The sequence below is a fragment of the Borostomias antarcticus genome (genome assembly GCF_949987555.1).
Source record: "Borostomias antarcticus genome assembly, chromosome: 26".
Taxonomy (NCBI): domain Eukaryota; kingdom Metazoa; phylum Chordata; class Actinopteri; order Stomiiformes; family Stomiidae; genus Borostomias; species Borostomias antarcticus.
This window is the reverse complement of record NC_140259.1, coordinates 7,622,974-7,643,714: the sequence shown is the minus strand read 5'-3', so window position 1 is coordinate 7,643,714 and position 20,741 is coordinate 7,622,974. Positions and strand designations below refer to the sequence as shown.

Below are 20,741 nucleotides of genomic sequence, written 5' to 3'. Positions count from 1 at the left end.
TTAACAGTTTTGAATTATGGCAGCAATTTAACTCCATACCCTCCCTCCATCTCTCTCCCTGCATCTCTCTCCCTCCATCTCTCTCCCTCCGTACGCAGTCCATCCATGCTGATGCAGAATGTCAGTATCCGGGAGCGAAGGGAGGAGGCTGCAGGTACTCTGGAGGAACCCCAGCGTCCGCAGGGCTGAAGGCGGGGGCGGAGCTAAGGTCAAGGTGGGGGTTGGTGCTGCTGGGTGAAGGGAAACGGCCGAGCGTTCCTGAAACCCCCTGGTTCTCTTTCTCTGTGACCTGGCCAGTGTCACTGTCCCTGGCCTGGCCCTCCTCGCACCTCTCCCCAACCTCCTCCACGTTGATCTCCGCATACTCGTGCTCCTGAGAGGAAGTCCTCATCTTCTGGAACTTCCGCCTGATGTGATTAATAACAGCCAACTTCCCTTCCTGGTTCCTCACAGTCTGGGTCTGGTTGGGGACGTCTAGGTGCTGATGGACATTGGGTTGGATCGGGGGTCTGTCGGAGTCGGCCAGCCAGGGTTCTAGGAGTCCATCTGGGACGGGGGTGGGGGTTTGGGCGTTCCTCTGAGGTATGGAGGTTCGGGCAGGCAGCTTGGGAGGCTGATCAGCTGGTATGGCGGTGGTGGTTGTGGTGGAGGCAGCGAGTCTCTTCCGTGGCAGAGGTACTGGCCTTCCAGAGCTTTCCATCTGGGATACACACACACAGACAAGACACTGAGAGTTTGTATAGGATTGTTTCTACAACAACTCCAACTAGACAGGTGTGGTCAGCTAACTACAGCTGCTTTGGCCTTATCTGAGCCTTAAAAAACAAAACACTAATATAGTTAGCTTGCCCCCCCCAGTAAACCAGTCTACAGTCAGGTCAACGTAACACTTTACATTAAATTACATTACATTAAATTACATTTTCAGAGTAAGAGAAGCTAAAAAAAACCAACAAAAAACAGGAGAGACATGGCAAATACTGGTGTGTGTTTGCCATGGCCCAGGCCTAAAGCAGGAAGTGGGCTGGTGTATGTCTGTGTGTACTGTATGTGTGTGTGTGTTAACTAAATGCTACGAATGATCTTTTTTTTTCTTTTAAGATATTTTTTAGGGCTTTTCAGCTTTAATGTTATAGGACAGTGTAGAGAGACAGGAAATGTGGGAGAGAGAGGGGAGGACATGCAGCACAGGACCCGAGCCGGGAAATCGAACCCGGGTCCTCCGCACGAAGGACTAGCCTTCATATGGTGCGCGCCTTACCCGGGGCGGCCCTACGAATGATCTTTACCGTGGTCGGGTGTTGCAGGCTGACGGAGGGCAGCTCAGTCTCCAGGCAGGGGTAGAGTCTGGGCCGGTGACTGTTTGGGACGGCAGGAAGTGCTTTGTTGGAGTGAGGAGAAGAGAGTGTGGAATCCCTCATAGTGATTGGTCGATGTGGGAGGGTGGGTGGGCGGTCTGGGTTCAGGTGAGTGCTGTTGTTGTTGTGTGTGTGTGGAGGAGGGTCCAGGTCTGGCTTTATGGGGCTTTTCTTGGGGAAGAGTATCTCTGCGTAGTCGGCGTTTTCTTTAGATACCTGTAGGAAGAACCAGCACTAAGCATGAGTACTGTTCATGTGTGCTGCTTCACTGGCTAACACAGATATACGTCCCAATAAAGCTAAAACAAAGATAATGCTAATTAATGTATCTTTCTATTTTGTTCACTTGGCGTGAATACTATTTTATACTAGTTTTAGGATGTGTGCATGTCTTAAAAAAGCAATTCTTCACCTGCCCACAAGCGACTGTCAGCAGCTCATTGAAAGGCATGATGGGAAGCGTGCGGTGGAAGTCCACCAGATCCTGCAGCGAGCGGTGCCGCATGGTCTCGCCCACGATGACGTAACAGCCGTCCCACTGTGCGTCGATCATGAAGTGTCTGCAGCGACCCTCTGAACTGAGGGGGAAACAGACACAAGCCTTTTTTTTTACACAGAGATTCCCGCTATATTGCCGTATTGAGGACCACACATGGTCCCCTGTGTCTGCTGTGTCTGCTGTGGATGTCGTAGCATTTAGTTAACACACATACACACGTACACACAGACATACACCAGCCCACTTCCGGCTTTAGGCCTGGGCCATAGCAAACACACACCAATATTTGCCATGTCTCTCCTACTGTACGATGCTTTTTTAGCCTCTCTTGCTCTGAAATGTAATTTAATGTAATTTAATGTAATGTACTGCTTTATAAATGTTCTTAGCCGGTAGACAAACATACTCCAGGAGCTTGCTCGATCGCCTTGTTGAGAGGGGTCAGGGAAGAATTTTTACAGCTCACTTATCTGGCCCCTGGGTGATTACTGTTTTTTTGCTTCCCTCTGGAATATGTAGAGGTGGGTCATCTGCCCACCTCCCTTGTTCTCTGTAAAGCGCATTGTGTTACAAGTAACTTGTAAGACGTCACACCCCTGTCCTGCAGAGCCAGCTGAAAGGGCTGTGCAAAAAGGCCTACCGACATATGTCTATCAGGAAGAGCAGGATTTTAACCTCACCTCTAATCAGGGAAAGAGAGACCAGACCCAGCCAGACAGGAGAGATATACCAGACCAGTCAGGAGAGAGAGAGATAGGTGAGATGAACCAAAGATGACCTCTCTAGAGAACAAGGCGGGTGATAAAACAGCTATTTTCAAGTTGCTTCTCACAAGCATCAATCACACAAGTGCTGCTCAACTTCCAAACAGCTCGTGCTCCACCTGCAGGACTCACCGGTAGGACAGTGTGTATCCTATCCGGCTCTCGCTGATGCGGAGCAGGAAGTGACCAGGAGGTTTGGACTGGAGCATGTCCTCTGCTGCCCTAGAGGTTACCAAGACAACACATTACGTTACCGCGGAGACAACACATTATGTTACCATAGAGACACATTACTGATCAGAATTCACAAAGCCCATAGAGTGGTGAGGTCTGATGTCACTTTCTAGGCTGAAAAGTTGGCATTTGGCATCATTGTGGGGTGAAGTCCAAAATCCATATGGGAAAAATGAATGGTATTTGTTAGGAAAGCCTACAAAATGACATTACCTCACCACTCTTATTAAGACCTCTTATAACACCATACACATTAATGCCCTAGCAGTAGGCATTGAGAAACATAAGACAACATACACGACAGATTACGTGTTGGCTCTGGGTGAGTATTCATACAGGAATGTTGCCTTATCATAAAGGAGACAGCATTCCTTCCATAACTCATGACGGGAAATATTGACAGTATGAGAGAAACCGTACTTCCTGGAGATGATTCCGTGAAACCATTCTGGAATGATCCCATTTCTGACAACGCAGTGCAGCTGGAACTCTGTGAACCAGGCACGGGCGGCTTCCTGTGTCCCCTCCATCACCACGACGACGACGTCCCCTGTCCACCTGTCCTGGGCCACAGAGGGAGATGTTAGATCTGGTTAGCTACTTCTTACAACCGGTTTCCCTAGACACAGATTAAGACTGGCTCTAGGCGAAATAAAATATACAGACTACAGAGATATTACAATTGAAAGAAGTTCTTTCAGTCCTCGATTTGGTTTAACCTGTGTGTGAATCTGTAGGCCCAAGCCTATGTCTGTTCATCCCATAAAAGGAGAGAGCGAAACAGTGAGGTTGTTGATACGTGCAACGACTATGAAAAATGAAAAGCGTTCCAAATAAGCGTTATTTGAAACCAGAGTTTCCACTTGGAAGGGAAGTGACTTCATAGCGTGTAGGTCGTAGTGATGAGCTCTATGTTTTAGAATACAGCCAATGTGTTTTGTTTATTCTCCCTCTGTTCAAGTCTCCCAGAAGAATCCGGACTGTTTGCTGAATTGATTGATTGGGGGACCCTATTTCATGTCACAGAATATCAGAGAGATGGCTACTGCAGCATGTGAAGGCATCAAATTTATCTGGCTATGCACTGTCTATCAAATTCTGAAGGCTGCCATGATTGCGTAAACATTGTGTGAAGTGAGTGACATGTTGACCAGCACTAGTCTACCTGACTAGACACCCAGTGCATATTGCAAGATATGTCTCTTAATGTGATATTGGCTAGCCTATTATGTTTTTATGTTCCTTGTTCTCCCTTTTTTTGTGCTGGAGTTATTTTAAAAGCTTGATGTCTTCAACATATCCATCCTGATATTAAAATTGTCATTAACTTGAATAGTCTCTTCATTATACCCATGCACGAAATCTGCTATCTAATTTTTCATGGTCAAGCATATTATGTTTCATCATCTCCTCCTTATATTCCCCCTGCATTGGTGTTTATTATTATGTTTATTATATTTATTAGCCCACATGTTGTGAAATATCAGATTGGTTTGCTAAACGAGGCAAACGAAGAACATTTTGTGGATTATTATCACAGCCATTCCACAGTTTGGATTATACATTAACGCACTATTTTATAATGTAGTAAAGAAAGCACGGTTCAGAATGCCTAACCCTAACCCAATCACCATTAGCCTGCTGATCACTTTCAGTTCTGCTTACCTTTCACTGTTCTGGTGTTCACTGTTCAGCCTAACTGAAACTGATGGTCTTTAAAGAGGAAGACAACCGCGGCCCATCCTAGTTCTCTAGATACAGAACCCCATCCTAGTTCTCTAGATACAGAACCATCCTAGTTCTCTAGATACAGAACCATCCTAGTTCTCTAGATACAGAACCATCCTAGTTCTCTAGATACAGAACCATCCTAGTTCTCTAGATACAGGACCATCCTAGTTCTCTAGATACAGATCCATCCTAGTTCTCTAGATACAGAACCATCCTAGTTCTCTAGATACAGAACCATCCTAGTTCTCTAGATACAGAACCATCCTAGTTCTCTAGATACAGATCCTAGTTCTCTAGATACAGAACCATCCTAGTTCTCTAGATACAGAACCATCCTAGTTCTCTAGATACAGAACCCCATCCTAGTTCTCTAGATCCAGAACCATCCTAGTTCTCTAGATACAGAACCCCATCCTAGTTCTCTAGATCCAGAACCATCCTAGTTCTCTAGATACAGAACCACATCCTAGTTCTCTAGATACAGAACCATCCTAGTTCTCTAGATACAGAACCATCCTCCACAACCCCGCCTGACTGCACGAGGAAGGAACTCACACAGTGGGACATTGATAACTATGCAAAGTTCTCAGACTAGGAAGAGCAGAAGCGCCATTGCCATTGGCTAATAGGTAAAGTAGGACTACTGGAATGCTAGTACAGCTACAGTCATAATAGCTCATAAAATGTTAGGCTACTTCAGTTAAATAACTGCATTCCGTCATATCTCAAAAGCGTTAAATACTTTCATAGGGTTTAATCTCGCGGTATCTAGCCCACCAATAGTGACTTACCTGATCTGAGCGATGTGAAACAGGTCACTTCCCGCACACGCGCACCTTTACCTGCTGACAGCACTGGGGGGGCGGGGCCATTCTGCCTGACACGCGACCTTAGAAGTTAATGATATAGAGTCTGTATTCTATATTATAGACTGTATAGATATAGAATTGCTATAGCAATTCCGTGATTCTCGCGATTTTACTTAAAGCTATTGCACTCAGTAAAAAAATAAAATAACACGCAGCACTTTCAAAGATTTTTGGACAGGCAAATCCACCAAAACTGAACATAATTATTTAGAAATCCATCATTTTCAAATCAATCAGGCGGTGAAATAAATACGCCAGGCACGTTTTAAAAGAATCTCATTTTAAGAAATCATCAAAAGTACACATATCTACAAAGATGTAGATCAATTCAATAAGATTTAAGAAAGTACAGTACAATCATTTAGATCTTTATATTATTTACAGTTGTTTTCAAAATGCAAATTTATCCCCCATTTAAACGACAATCGACAATGAAATCCAAATATTGACTTGAAAAAGGGAATACTAATGATAAGAACCGATATTCATGGATACACTACACTTATAATAAGTAGTATTTGGGAATACACCTTTAAGAACTGCAATTCTGATTAAATCAAACAAAACCTTCCAAATCAAAAACAAACGGCCCATGATGCAACCTGAGCTACAGGTCAGGGATAGACATGCTCTAACTGCTTGCTTGTCAAAACTAGAGACTGTTGTGGGCATTAAGGGAAAGGTCATGCCAACTCTGCTTAGAGACGACTTTCTACGCTTTCAGTTTCCTATAGAGCTTCAGTTAGTGAACCAAGCTAACCACATTAAGACTAGAGACATGGAATGAGGCATAATGGAAAAAATAACGTATAGGAGAACGGAAAGCTATGAGAGAGATCCTCTGCACATTTCTAATCTGAACGAGGAACTGGTCTGATGGTGGAGGCGACGGTTCAGTCTCCTGGTGCATAGTTAAGACGGCCATGACGGAGATCAGCTCCATCGGGCTGAGTAAGACACGCGGGGGTTGCCATGGAGACAGGGACAGGGTCAGAGGTGAGCACAGGGGAGGGACAGACACACAGATAAAAACACAAGGTGATAAAAACAGGACAAATACCATTATGCAAGTCACTGGCCTCCAGGAAATACACACGTGAATACAAGCTTGTGTTGTGCCTGTATCCGACACTGGCGGGTAGAAGCCTCTAGAAACTGGTCTGGGGTCAGGGTACGGTCGAGTGGAATATAGTCTAGTTCACCCTCAACTGATCTCCAAAAGATAGAATAGGAAAGTGCATAATCAAGACCAGAGGAGGGCGCTTTCATACACATGGGCGTTTTCTCTCATTGCTTCTATGGTCTATTGCTGGGTTTCTTATGCATTTTACCAGCGTGGCAGAATCCATGATTCTACATTCAACATTATTCACATGGGGCAAAGGTCAAAGCAATAAATGGTATTGAATATCTCGCAAACTGATCATTCTAAACCAGACTAATTTATGGCTATGGTCATCTCACATCTCCCTCTAGTGGTTGAAGTAAGTATTGCCAATTACAACAAAAAAAAGACAGTCCAGACCTACTTGATCAATGGTGTTGGACTACCGTTCACCCAACAGACACCACAGCTAGCACAGCTAGCCACCACAGCTAGCGAAACCCTTGGCTTTGAATGCTACATCACTTCTAAAACAGGAGTATTGGCATCCAGGAAAGCCTACTGTTGTGGGTGGAGCCTGTCATACTGAAATACTGCCGTGTGAAAAACACATATAGGCCTCTGAGCCAGTGTGAGATCACACAGACGGCCATACAAGACTGGACTCTGGAGAGGCTCGCCTCACAAATTAAAGTTCAGCGCATATTGATAAGACGCACAAAAATAAGTAGGGAAAAAAAAAAGTACAACGAAAATGAATATCAAAGGAAATGGATGTGTGTGGAAAAAAAAAGATTACCCTGACATCCACCGTGTGTTTTGGGCTTGTCTACTTTTCGAATATTGACATATTCCTTTTAAACAGAACATGTGAAGCAGGCCAAGATGCAGTAGGCAACACTTACAGTGCACTACGCCAGTACTGTCTGTGACCAATATCAGACAGGAAAAACTGGTTCATCTACAAAGGCCTCACATAACTGCATCACACAGCACCCTAACAGCTATAGCAACCAGTAAACAAGCAAGGTACAGGTGAACTGGCTTCAATATTAAAGTGTTAAATAGCTTCCTAATTGTTGTTATTATCTGCTACATACCATCACCTTCTTTTATGAATAAAAAAAAAAAAAAAAGTTGAAAATCTGTGACTTTGAAACAACTATCCCCACCAAGGGAAACTCCTAACATATCAGTTGGTAGATTGGAATACAACTGAACAACTGTGGCTCCTGGATGATGTGAAGAGGACAGAGGTTGAAGACAACTTCAAACTAACTTGGCAGCAGTGAGGCTGAACTGATACGAGTCCCTGTAATAAAACACATGGGAGGGAGGGAGGGAGGGAGGGGGAGAGAGAGAGAGAGAGAGAGAGAGAGAGAGAGAGAGAGAGAGAGAGAGAGAGAGAGAAAGAGAGAGAGAGGACTAGTATGATGGGATCTTCGGGGTCAGAGGACTGGAGAACATGAGGGCAGGAGCGAGGGATAAACCAAGGCAGGCGGAGAGAGGGAGGAGAGGAGAGCTCCGAGCGTGGCCAGTCCAGTTGAGTCCGATAGAGACGTGGTAAGGCAGGGGTGGGCGGGGTCCTTCTACAGCAGCGAGCAGCGGAAGAAGCTGCTCTTCTTGGGCTGCTCTGTGATCTTCACCCCCTGACTGCTACCCTGGGGATGGTTACCTTCCTGAGAGAGTGACAGACATAGAGAGAGAGAGAGAGAGGGAGAGAGAGAGTGGAGAGAGAGACAGAGAAAGAGAGTGACAGACATAGAGAGAGAGAGAGAGGGAGAGAGAGAGAGAGAGAGAGAAAGAGAGAGAGGGAGAGAGAGACAGAGAAAGAGAGTGACAGACATAGAGAAAGAGAGAGAGGGAGAGAGAGAGAGAGAGAGAGAGAGAGAGAGAGAGGGAGAGAGAGTGACAGACAGAGAAAGAGAGAGAGGGAGAGAGTGGAGAGAGACAGAGAAAGAGAGAGAGGGAGAGAGTACAGAGAGAGACAGAGAAAGAGAGAGGGAGAGAGAGTGACAGACATACAGAGAAAGAGAGAGAGGGAGAGAGAGTGGAGAGAGAGACAGAGAAAGAGAGAGAGGGAGAGAGAGTACAGAGAGAGACAGAGAAAGAGAGAGAGGGAGAGAGAGTGACAGACATACAGAGAAAGAGAGAGGGGGAGAGAGAGTGGAGAGAGACAGAGAAAGAGAGAGAGTGGAGAGAGAGACAGAGAAAGAGAGAGAGTGGAGAGAGAGACAGAGAAAGAGAGTGGGGAGAGAGAGAGAGATGGAGAGAGTGGAGAGACAGAGAAAGAGAGTGGAGAGAGAGACAGAGAAAGAGAGTGGAGAGAGAGACAGAGATGGAGAGAGTGGAGAGACAGAGAAAGAGAGTGGAGAGAGAGACAGAGAAAGAGAGTGGAGAGAGAGACAGAGAAAGAGAGTGGAGAGAGAGACAGAGAAAGAGAGTGGAGAGAGAGACAGAGAAAGAGAGAGTGGAGAGAGAGACAGAGAAAGAGAGAGTGGAGAGAGAGACAGAGAAAGAGAGAGTGGAGAGAGAGACAGAGAAAGAGAGAGAGTGGAGAGAGAGACAGAGAAAGAGAGTGACAGACATAGAGAAAGAGAGTGGAGAGAGAGACAGAGAAAGAGAGAGAGTGGAGAGAGAGACAGAGAAAGAGAGAGAGTGGAGAGAGAGACAGAGAAAGAGAGAGTGGAGAGAGAGACAGAGAAAGAGAGTGGGGAGAGAGACAGAGAAAGAGAGTGGAGAGAGACAGAGAAAGAGAGAGTGGAGAGAGACAGAGAAAGAGAGTGGAGAGAGAGACAGAGAAAGAGAGTGGAGAGAGAGACAGAGAAAGAGAGTGGGGAGAGAGAGTAGAGAGAGAGAGTGGAGAGAGAGGGAGAGAGAGTGGAGAGAGAGACAGAGAAAGAGAGAGTGGAGAGAGAGACAGAGAAAGAGAGAGTGGAGAGAGAGACAGAGAAAGAGAGAGTGGAGAGAGAGACAGAGAAAGAGTGGAGAGAGAGAGAAAGAAAGAGAGTGGAGAGAGACAGAGAAAGAGAGTGGAGAGAGAGAAAAAGAGAAAGAAACAGACATAGGTTAGGGTCCCTATAATCTCAAGCAAAGTGACTAACGATCAGTCTATTCAGCTAAAGTAGGGAGCATGCACACCAACACATGCATAGCGATTATATCATAAGGATTTTGAATAGGAACACTCACCAGCTTCTTGTCCATTTTTGATTTGATGTCTCTGGCAAGGGTCAGGAAGGCCTGGAGATCAAAGGCAGACAGCTTAGATGAGATACAGTAATTTAGATGTCTAGTGAGCTGCCAACCATCGGTCTGAGACAACATGTGTTAACGGAGTTGAATTGGTTAAACTCACTTCACGTACGACATCTAATTGCTAGCTTTTCGGTGACATGGTTGGCTAAAGCAGTCAGTGTTTTCCCAACAATTGCCTTGGAGAGGCGGCCCACCACCCAAATGGGACCCTGTCCCCGCCCCTCCTGAAAGACCCAAAAAGCCCCAAAAATAGCTGACTTTTAGATCACTAACATTCTTAGCATAAGTCAATGGAGCTTAACATGGCGAAAATTAGCATTGCGGCTAGCGGACATTTTCTGACTGGGAGTAAGAGATGATGAAATAAAAATATTATCTGTTGTTGTAGCTAGCTGTATAAGTAATGTAACCTCAGTGTAGTCTATGTCTTCTGATGTTATAACTATGTAGGGCATACATTGTAGGCTAATATTAGCTATGTGCTGTGGAAAAGGGGTGCCTCTAGAAATTTTGGGCCCAATATTATATTCTTTTATTGGGCCAAAACTTTCCCCCAAACCTAGACCTTATGATAATAATAATAATAATAATAATAATAATAATAACGTTTTAACGTTACACCTAGTCCATATCCCAACAGTAACACCTAGTCCATATCCCAACAGTAACATCTACTACGAGAGAGCTGACTCACATTCTCCACATTGATGTTGGCCTTTGCACTCGTCTCCATGAACTTGATGCCGTACTCCAACGCCAGCTGACAGAGGGAGATAAGACACAGAGAACACAGTGAGATAAGACACAGAGAACACAGAGGGAGATAAGACCCAGAGAACACAGAGGGAGATAAGACCCAGAGAACACAGAGGGAGATAAGACACAGAGAACACAGAGGGAGATAAGACACAGAGAACACAGAGGGAGATAAGACACAGAGAACACAGAGGGAGATAAGACCCAGAGAACACAGAGGGAGATAAGACCCAGAGAACACAGAGGGAGATGAGACCCAGAGAACACAGAGGGAGATAAGACACAGAGAACACAGTGAGATAAGACACAGAGAACACAGAGGGAGATGAGACACAGAGAACACAGAGGGAGATAAGACACAGAGAACACAGAGGGAGATAAGACACAGAGAACACAGAGGGAGATAAGACCCAGAGAACACAGAGGGAGATAAGACCCAGAGAACACAGTGAGATAAGACACAGAGAACACAGAGGGAGATAAGACACAGAGAACACAGAGGGAGATAAGACACAGAGAACACAGAGGGAGATAAGACCCAGAGAACACAGAGGGAGATAAGACACAGAGAACACAGAGGGAGATAAGACACAGAGAACACAGAGGGAGATAAGACCCAGAGAACACAGAGGGAGATAAGACACAGAGAACACAGAGGGAGATAAGACCCAGAGAACACAGTGAGATAAGACACAGAGAACACAGAGGGAGATAAGACACAGAGAACACAGAGGGAGATAAGACACAGAGAACACAGAGGGAGATAAGACCCAGAGAACACAGAGGAGATAAGACCCAGAGAACACAGAGGGAGATAAGACACAGAGAACACATCTAACACAGCTAACACAGAGAACACAGCTAACACAGCCCATACAGCCAGCCTCAGCCTTCACACTCCTACAACAGAGGACACATTTACACCAGTACGGTGACTAGGGCTGGGTTTTAAAAAATCGATTCATCGATTCTGAATCAAACGATTCAGAATCGATTCATGAATCCCAAAATCGATCTTTTATTTAATGAATGAATTAATAAATGAAAGAATGAATAGTTCATTAATTCATTCAATTATTCATTCATTCATTTTTGGAAATCAGTATCGATACCCAGCCCTAGTATTGATGTGTTGCATAACTGGGCAGTCATGTAATTAAGGTTACAGCTAAAAAAAAAAACAGGTTTGAGTAACACTAACCGAATCGATATTGAATCGAATTGAGATAATCGATTCCAAACCTTGTGAATCGGAATCGAATCGATTCTTGAAATTCGACTCGATACCCAGCCCTAACGGTGACATTGGTAACTGCAATACTTCCACTGTGGTCGAGCCTAGTGTTGACACTACTCCGGCGAAACCGACCCCCAAGACTGGAGCGTTTGGAACACACTGGTGGTTTCAGATTGGAATTCGGGTGGAAGCGGGGACTTTTGAAACTGATGACGCAGACACACATTCGCATTTTCCTTTCCTACAACCCCTAGCCAAATACACAGACTACAAAACCAGAAAGGGGAAACATTTGAATGTAACAGCGTTGTGTGACTACAAGTATTTCATAGGAAAATATATTTAATGCATCCTACTAACTTTTCGCTGTTGACCGAGATATAATTTTTTAGAAAATGTGCTATTAGAAATCCCATTCATCGGCATTAGGAACACTACCGCTAGGGGGCGATGAGATTACTTTCCCTCCCTATATGTGTTCAGTAGTGTTAGTATGACAGACTTCTGAAACGGTGCAAAAAGCACTAGTGTGAAAGGAGATCAGTGTTGCCTCTTCAGACCGTAAATCAATGAAAGCATACTAGTGCAAACGTGGACTGTGAGAGGGAGACAGAGAGGAAGACGGTGTGTGTGAAAGCAAACCTTCTCTCCTCGGTCTTTGGACACCTGTCGCTTGTCGTTGACGTCACACTTGTTCCCCAGCACCATCTTCTCCACGTCTGCTGAGGCGTGCTGCATGACGAACAAAAGAATGAAGAAAGAAGAGAAACTTAAGAATATCTCCCTCTGTGGACATTTTGAAGGGACTGCTTAAAGGACTATGCTCGTTTTTGACAACCTGGACCTTATTTACGACATATTATAAGAAGTTTGACTCACCCAGATCACTTTTGTGTTGTTCGGAGGCATGTAGAAGAAATATAAAATCCAGCGCGAGCCAGTATATCCATGTAATGGCGGCGCACGGGGCATAGGGAATGCAGTTTCTCAAAATCCATTTTCGGCCGCTAAACGGTTGTTTTCATCAATCACATAGCATGAATCGACAGTTGATATTCCTCTACGCCAGCCATTGTTGTTTTGGTGCCATATAAGGGGTCTTGATCCTCTGTAACATGCTCTTTATAAGCCGCTCCCCCACTTGCTCCAGCAAGTCTGCGCGCTGGCCTGTGCGCATGCGTGCTGGAGCAAGTGGAGGAGCGGCTTATAAAGAGCATGTTACAGAGGATCAAGACCCCTTATATGGCACCAAAACAACAATGGCTGGCGTAGAGGAATATCAACTGTCGATTCATGCTATGTGATTGATGAAAACAACCGTTTAGCGGCCGAAAATGGATTTTGAGAAACTGCATTCCCTATGCCCCGTGCGCCGCCATTACATGGATATACTGGCTCGCGCTGGATTTTATATTTCTTCTACATGCCTCCGAACAACACAAAAGTGATCTGGGTGAGTCAAACTTCTTATAATATGTCGTAAATAAGGTCCAGGTTGTCAAAAACGAGCATAGTCCTTTAAGACCCACCTGTTCAAGCAGGCTTTTGGACAGCCGTAACTGTTGCCTACATGCATGTTGTGTTTTTCTTATGGACAACAACTTTGCTTCCTTTGAACAACTGGTGGACAAATTGAATGTGGCGACGTTGAGGGGTCACCCCAGCCCTACTTCGTTCCACTGACAAAACTGGGGTTACAATACGTAACCATCGCTTCCAGACCCTTTGCGCTCTTGCGAATAGGGTCTGGCGAAGCCAGGCTAATGTTATGATGCACGCACTCACACACACACACACACTCACCTCCTCTATATTCCGTATCCAGTTCTTGATGTTGTCGAATGACTTCTCGTTGGTGATGTCGTATACTAACATGATACCCTGGGGAAGAAACAGCAACCGGAGAGATACATCATGAGAAACCCTAAGAGAAACCTTAATGAAAATGAAACATCTGCACCAGCTCTGAAAGCCCCCTAGATCAGGATCAGGTTAGCCAGTCTGGTTTCCTGGTAACCCATAAATGGACCATGTTTCAATTGCAATTGAAATGTGCTTCTTTACACAGCATGTGCTTCTTTACACGGCTGCTAGAAACCCAGTCATATCAGGTCTGTGATTTATCCAAGGAAGGAAGGAAGGGAGGAAGGAAGGAGGGAGGGAGGGGAGGAAGGAAAGAACAATGATGGATGGAAAAGTGAATTTTTAGAGAATATGAACAGTTCTGTTTTTTAGCTGCGTTGATGTTGAACTTGTGTCTGACAGGACAGGAGAAGGTCAGGAGAACTCCAGAGGTGCTGAGAACACCTCATACTCTCACGCATACAGATACAGTTACCACAGTGGCTGTCGTCGGCTTGTCTGTTCAGGCTGCCATTGTAAATAAGACTCTGTTCTTAGCTGACCAGCCTGGATTAATAAAGATTAAATTAATGAATATCTTGTGACCCAGTCCAGCACTACTGACCATGGCTCCTCTGTAGTAGGCTGTGGTGATGGTCCTGAACCGCTCCTGTCCAGCTGTGTCCCTGCAAGAAAAACACACAACCTTTTATTCTCATTGCAGCATTAGCCAACTGCATTGCACCCGGGGGATGAATAGTTGTATTTTATTAGTATTATTATTTCTATCTCCACAGTGGGATTCATATTCCACATCCATATCCATATTAGTCGAGGTGCTTCCCAGTATCCTGATCGTGATGGATCGAGCTACTGTAGACATACTCACCATATCTGTAGCTTGATCTTCTTCCCATCTAACTCTATTGTTCTAATCTTGAAGTCTATACCTGTGAAACAAAGGACATTCATTATTAAGTACAGTATGAGACACAACCAAGCAATGCCACAGTGTCCCAACAACTGGACTCACATTTAATATGTAGTAACTTGTAGCTATCGTTATCTAACTAGGGGAGTGGATCAATAGCTATTATATAAAGTTATCTTATTATATAGATGCCGACAGACCAAGTTAGCTATCTAACTAATTTAGATAGGGATACATTTGACAGCTGGCTCTAGTTTTCAAACTGCCAGCTAGAAAGTTACCAAGCTAGCAAGCTAAATATAGTATAGGTCTGTTGAGAAGTATATAAAATACTTTTGAGATGTCAGGTGCAGATTGAAAAGCCGGTTAGGCTGTTTCCAAGCTAGTGACAGTCAGTAAGGACACATAACACAGACCAGGGGACAAGGGGACTGGGGACAAGGGGACTGGGGACAAGGGGACACATAACACAGACCAGGGGACAAGGGGACTGGGGACAAGGGGACACATAACACAGACCAGGGGACACATAACGCAGACCAGGGGACACATAACACAGACCAGGGGACACATGACGCAGACCAGGGGACACATAACGCAGACCAGGGGACAAGGGGACAGGGGACAAGGGGACTGTTTGGACACTAGCCCCGGAGACAGGAAGCTAACTAACTAGCATGACAGGATGGGCGCTCCATTGCTAACATTAGCTTAGCTAGCTAGCTAGCCCTATCTGAAACACTTCCCAGCTCAACTAACATACAAAACCCCCACCCGACCCACCTATAGTAGAGATAAACGTCGAGTTAAAAGCATCTTCGGAAAACCTGAAAAGCACACAGGTCTTCCCCACGCCCGAGTCCCCGATCAGGAGGAGTTTAAACAAATAGTCGTACGTCTTCGCCATGTTATTAGCTAATGCGGATATCCCGCCCGGCAGTGACCGTCACCGCTTGTCAGGTTCATGGGGACCAGTGATTGGACGTTCAGTGTGTCAATCATAGCTGTGGGGACCAGAGATTGGACGTTCAGTGTGTCAATCATGGCTGTCGTCGTGGCAACGGAACTCCGGTCTAGCCAGCTGATTGTGTGCCTGCCGGTCCTGCCCACCTCTTCACAGCCACGTTACACCAACAGAAGTGAAAGCAAAGGTGCTGGTACAGTGAAAGTCCACTCAACAAAGTTATCAAGCCTACCCTAGCTACTACATCTTTGGGGGACATTGACAATGTCGGTAGTGCTTTTTAAATGATTTGGTCTCGCTCATATAGTAGAAATGGTCAGAAAGTAGTAGGCTATGCCTAGTCTACATATCGTAATGATCATTAGGTTTCAGCCTCAGATTCAACTAGGATTCAGTCAGATTGATTGTAAGTGCACACAGAAAGACAGCTGTGAAATGATAGTAGACTAAATAACAATCTAGTTTCAAAGTTTGGATGTGATTGTGCACAGTAGGTTGCAGAGGGATGGATGCATGTCTGCCTCTGATATAACCCCATGCAGTTCATTTATCAGACAGCAGAGGGCCTCATTGATCATAAAATCATGATGAAACCCCAAACACTAAATGGAACTAGCTAGAAGAGGCACCCCAGTCTGGGGGCTGAGACAAAGGCACAAGAAGAAGAGACTGGTGAAGTAGGAGTCCAAACTCCTATTTCATGGATGTGAAATGCCCAGGTGAGAACAACATGAGCGTGTGTTACATGAAATCAAATCATAACTTATTAACCTTATTCCAGATACCGAGGCACTTATGATGAGGGATGAAGGTTTAATTATCCCTCTGTGCAGTGGTGTAGGATACACACATACACACACACACACACACACACACACACACACACACACAGTATTAACATCCTCCAGTCCAACATTCACCATTAAAGAGCCACACTGAGAACACGATGAGACTTTCTCCTCCTCCTTGCGTGCCAGGCTGGATCGGATCATCCCGGTGTTCAGCCACGCCCACGATGTTCAGCCACGCCCAGAAGGTTGGTGGCAGGTGCTCCTTCATCCTCTGCCAGCCGAGAGGTAAACCCGCATTTGCCCCTCTGCCCTCTGCAGTCTGATAAGTAGTATTACACACATAAACACACATGCACCCACACACATATCATACAGTACCAGCTTTGTCCAAAATCTACCCCTTAGCCAAAACCTACCCTTCTTCACACTGAATATAATTGACTGGTACTGTATAAACAATGGGTTCTATCGGAGGTTCCCCTCCAATCTGAGTAATCTAACATTTAAGAATAGAATAGAAATCTACTGTAGACTGGAAAGTTGTCTTTTATTCTTTGTGTGTAATACATTCAAGCACCAGGTATGGACTCCTATATATTGCATTCTGTGATGAAAGTAATAATTCTTATGTCGCTTTGAATGCACAAACTGTTCAGACATGATTTTTAATGTAAAAAAAGAAAAGTAATAGATTGGGAGCAGGAAATGAATGAAACATTTTAAAAAATGTGAGGCTTTTTTTCCCTCAAGGCAAGAGGCCAGGGTCACCTTTACTAAAAACACTAAAACATTCTGAGGGTGAATCTTCTTTGGTGTGTGGGAGTGTGTATATTCTTTGGTTCTGGAAAGTTCCCTTGCTGGAAAGATAGGTGTGAATTTAATAATAATCCCAGTGGAGGGAAATTTGGGCATTTCAGCAGAGGGAAAGTACAGCATAGGTTGGAATACAGAATATACAAAGTAGTGAAGTGGTGTCATTGTGGTGTATGACTGGAGTGACACGGCATATCTTCAACATAACTAATATTATTCTGCTATATACAATAAGTATCCATGGTTTATTACAAACTTAAACTGAGGCTCCAGTGGTTCTCATTTGGTTTTATATGAACATTACCAAAATATATGCAGCGGTTTATGTATATGGATATGGTTTTACATCTAGGGGCCTGGGTTGTCTATACAGAGGAGATGCTTAGTGATCATGTTCACACACACACACACACACACACACACACAGACACACACACACACACACACACACACACACACACAGGCATTCAGACCAGTCAGCAGTCCGTCTCATTCAGAAGTGGAGCTGACCCACATGTGACTGTCCCCTGGTTTGGCTAATCTGACCCACATGTGACTGTCCCCTGGTTTGGCTAATCTGACCCACCTGTGACTGTCCCCTGGTTTGGCTAATCTGACCCACCTGTGACTGTCCCCTGGTTTGGCTAATCTGACCCACATGTGACTGTCCCCTGGTTTGGCTAATCTGACCCACCTGTAACTGTCCCCTGGTTTGGCTAATCTGACCCACATGTGACTGTCCCCTGGTTTGGCTAATCTGACCCACATGTGACTGTCCCCTGGTTTGGCTAATCTGACCCACATGTGACTGTCCCCTGGTTTGGCTAATCTGACCCACCTGTGACTGTCCCCTGTCCTGGCTAATCTGACCCACATGTGACTGTCCCCTGGTTTGGCTAATCTGACCCACATGTGACTGTCCCCTGGTTTGGCTAATCTGACCCACATGTGACTGTCCCCTGTCTTGTCTAATCTGACCCACATGTGACTGTCCCCCGGTTTGGCCTGGTTACCTTAACCTGAGAAATTCTGGCCTGGCTAACACCGTCCCAGAGCATAAGCCACACTACAATGATGATGACACACAAGATACCCACAATGCAATATGCTCTTTGCAGCACACATTCAAACAAAATAGTATTGGGGTTTTTAGTGATTAGATGATTCTCCTACAGACAAAGGGCTCATGATGGGGTATGTGAACATGGTCACCGTCCATTCTCCCTGACAATGTTCTGACGACAACCGAAGTTTCCAGAGAGAAATGTGCTGTAAACGCAAGTCTGAGAGTTTGGGAGAAGTGTGGGAATGAAATGACTTTCTCTTTATGAAGGAGACATGAGAAAAGAAGTGTGTGCCGTTAAAGAGAAAACAAGAAGGGAACAAGTATTAAGTTAATCTCCGTCCGCTGGGAACAGAGACCTGGACCGCTCGGAATGTGGAATGAAAACGGATATTTCTGGAATGTTGCGAGGTCGGTCCCTCTCTGCGGACGTCCGTGTCTCTATAAGCTGTTGAGTTCCTGCAGGGTTTGATCCAGGACTTGGTGCATCCCCAAATTCTCCTCTTTAGCACTTGATAATTTTTCTGAAAAAAGCAAAAATGAACGACATTTAGTGACTTGAGTCCGAAAAAAAACTTTCGTTCTCCTCCGTCTATGTTTGGTTAACGACGGCTCTCACAGAAGGCAATAAACCCAACAGCTGTTTTGCATAATTGCTCTATTGAAGTTAAGTTGTCCCATATGCAAAATCTAACCACACAACAGCACACTGGCCAAAATACAGGTCACATTCATGCAGGAATGAACTGGTGATGGTTATGATGACAGCAGCCGTCAAATATAGTGGTGAAGCACAATCAGTTAATTCAGAGCCATTTGTTAAACAAAGAAAAACTACTACCCACACACACACACACACACACACACAACCCATCACCAAGAGAGTGCAAATCAAAGATTAAAGATATTAAAGATGACTAATTGTGTGACATGAATTTAAAAAGTGAGCAAAGTGGCGCAAATCCAGGTCAAAACCTCTCGGTAATGTCAACGTAACATCGTAAATATACGTACGTACATACGGTAACGTTTGAATGACAAGAACCATTCACAGCTTTGAAGCGTTGAAAGAAAGAAGGAAGCAGAGTTGCGATATAGCAAGAGAGGGAAGAACTTTTATTGTCCTGTTGTTGTGGCACAGTGAGATGGACAGAAGGCACAGCTGATGAGAGAGAGAGAGGGAGCGAGAGAGGGGGGGTGGGGTCTACAGAGAGGTCATGTCATTGAGGGCGTGGTCCAGCTCCTCGCTGATGGCCTTGTACTTGAGCTTCTGAGCGTACAGTTCATCTGGGGGGGTCAAAGGTGACCAGGAGGTCAAGGCAGGGTGCGAGGGGAGGAGCAGCGCGAAGCATAGGAGGCCGGCGGAGGGATAGATCATGGCGGAGAGAGAGAGGGAAGGAGAGGAGAATGATGACAGAGAGAGAGAGAGAGGGAAGGGAGAGGAGAATGCACAGGTCAGCACTGCAGATGCAAGACAGGTTTATAACAGTGAAATAGGCTCTGTGCACCAGCTCCACTACTTCCTGAAAGTCACTTGGCATCTTTATTTCCTGTCCTATATGATTGGATTAAGTGATTAATCAGGTGTGCGGCAGACCCAGCGCACACCTGATTAATCACTTAATCCAATCATATTGGACAGGAAATAAAGAAGCCAAGTGACTTTCAGGAAGTAGTGAAGCTAGTGCACAGAGCCTATATGTCTATCAACAGTTGAGCATTTTAAAAGGGAAAAAAACAAACAATTTAAACAGCAGCCAGAGATGAATGAAACATCTGTACAGTCTGCATTATGTCAGATATCTACTACTTTAATGACTCCCTCAACTCTACAGAGCTGGGAGGCTTCAATGCTGATATGCTACTTGGCGCAGTAGAAAGTCGCTAGCCATGTTTCCATCCACACGTTTTATGCGAATTAAGTTATATCGAATTAAAAATGCCTTAGGGAAACAGTAAAATTCGATTAAAAATCCTGAAAATCAAAAAGTTTGTACTGTCGATCTCATCGGATTTTCTCTTCTTCGATAAAAGTCTTTTGTGATAAATGCTTTATCCGATTTAAAGCTCTAGATGGAAACGCACGTTCACCGGCTGTATTCGCATTCATATTTTTAGCGATACTCACACAATTCGATTGACAAGTGGATGGAAACATGGCTACAGACTAGGTGTTCTGTAGAGTCAGGACTTTCTGTAGAGAGCAGCAGAAAAATGGACCGGAATATTTCTTCACCCGAGAGACCCCCGCTAGTATTTTAATAGCTTGTCTCTGAAATGTCCATATGTTTTGGCAGTGTAGCCTTTTTTTCTGCCACAGAAACAATTTCTCGGCAGCTGAAACATGAGTCGCTGAGGCCGTGTGGGTCTGTGTGTGTGAGAGTGGGACTTTTTACATTATATTACCACAGTCTTACAAAGGTCCGATTGTAACAAGAGCTCTTGACCTGTCCAGGAAACTACATCCACATGGAGTTTCTCAACAAGCTTGAGTGTGTGTGTGTGTGTATGTGGACTCAAGAGTTC

At 44.9% G+C, this 20,741-nt stretch overlaps 3 protein-coding genes across 5 annotated transcripts in view; all 3 read right to left on the bottom strand.

Annotated features, from left to right (window-relative positions):
• Positions 1 to 121: 121 nt before the first annotated feature.
• hsh2d (hematopoietic SH2 domain containing) lies at positions 122 to 3,385 on the bottom strand (the record flags this gene model as incomplete). Its single annotated transcript, XM_084459109.1, has 4 exons — positions 122 to 700; positions 1,771 to 1,936; positions 2,754 to 2,843; positions 3,276 to 3,385. The coding sequence occupies 4 exons, from the start codon at positions 3,383 to 3,385 to the stop codon at positions 122 to 124; spliced, it is 945 nt and encodes a 314-aa protein (XP_084315235.1).
• A 2,374-nt stretch (positions 3,386 to 5,759) lies between these two features.
• LOC311326111 (ras-related protein Rab-8A) lies at positions 5,760 to 15,506 on the bottom strand. The gene is made up of 8 exons (XM_084458955.1): positions 15,368 to 15,506; positions 14,543 to 14,603; positions 14,279 to 14,339; positions 13,615 to 13,692; positions 12,454 to 12,543; positions 10,513 to 10,578; positions 9,753 to 9,803; positions 5,760 to 8,239 (listed from the first exon to the last, which is right to left on the bottom strand). The coding sequence occupies exons 1-8, from the start codon at positions 15,489 to 15,491 to the stop codon at positions 8,150 to 8,152; spliced, it is 621 nt and encodes a 206-aa protein (XP_084315081.1). The 5' UTR covers positions 15,492 to 15,506; the 3' UTR covers positions 5,760 to 8,149.
• Positions 15,507 to 16,890: 1,384 nt separating this feature from the next.
• Positions 16,891 to 20,741, bottom strand: part of tpm4a (tropomyosin 4a) — a gene marked incomplete at both ends in the record, with an annotated part of 31,897 nt that continues 28,046 nt past the window's right edge. For 2 of the 3 annotated variants that reach the window (XM_084459045.1, XM_084459047.1), the window contains one exon: positions 16,891 to 18,739. In XM_084459045.1, the coding sequence (XP_084315171.1) occupies positions 18,657 to 18,739 (83 nt within the window). Of the gene's footprint in view, positions 18,740 to 19,419; positions 19,503 to 20,741 lie in introns of those variants that run through there. The other variant, XM_084459046.1, reaches the window with a different exon arrangement.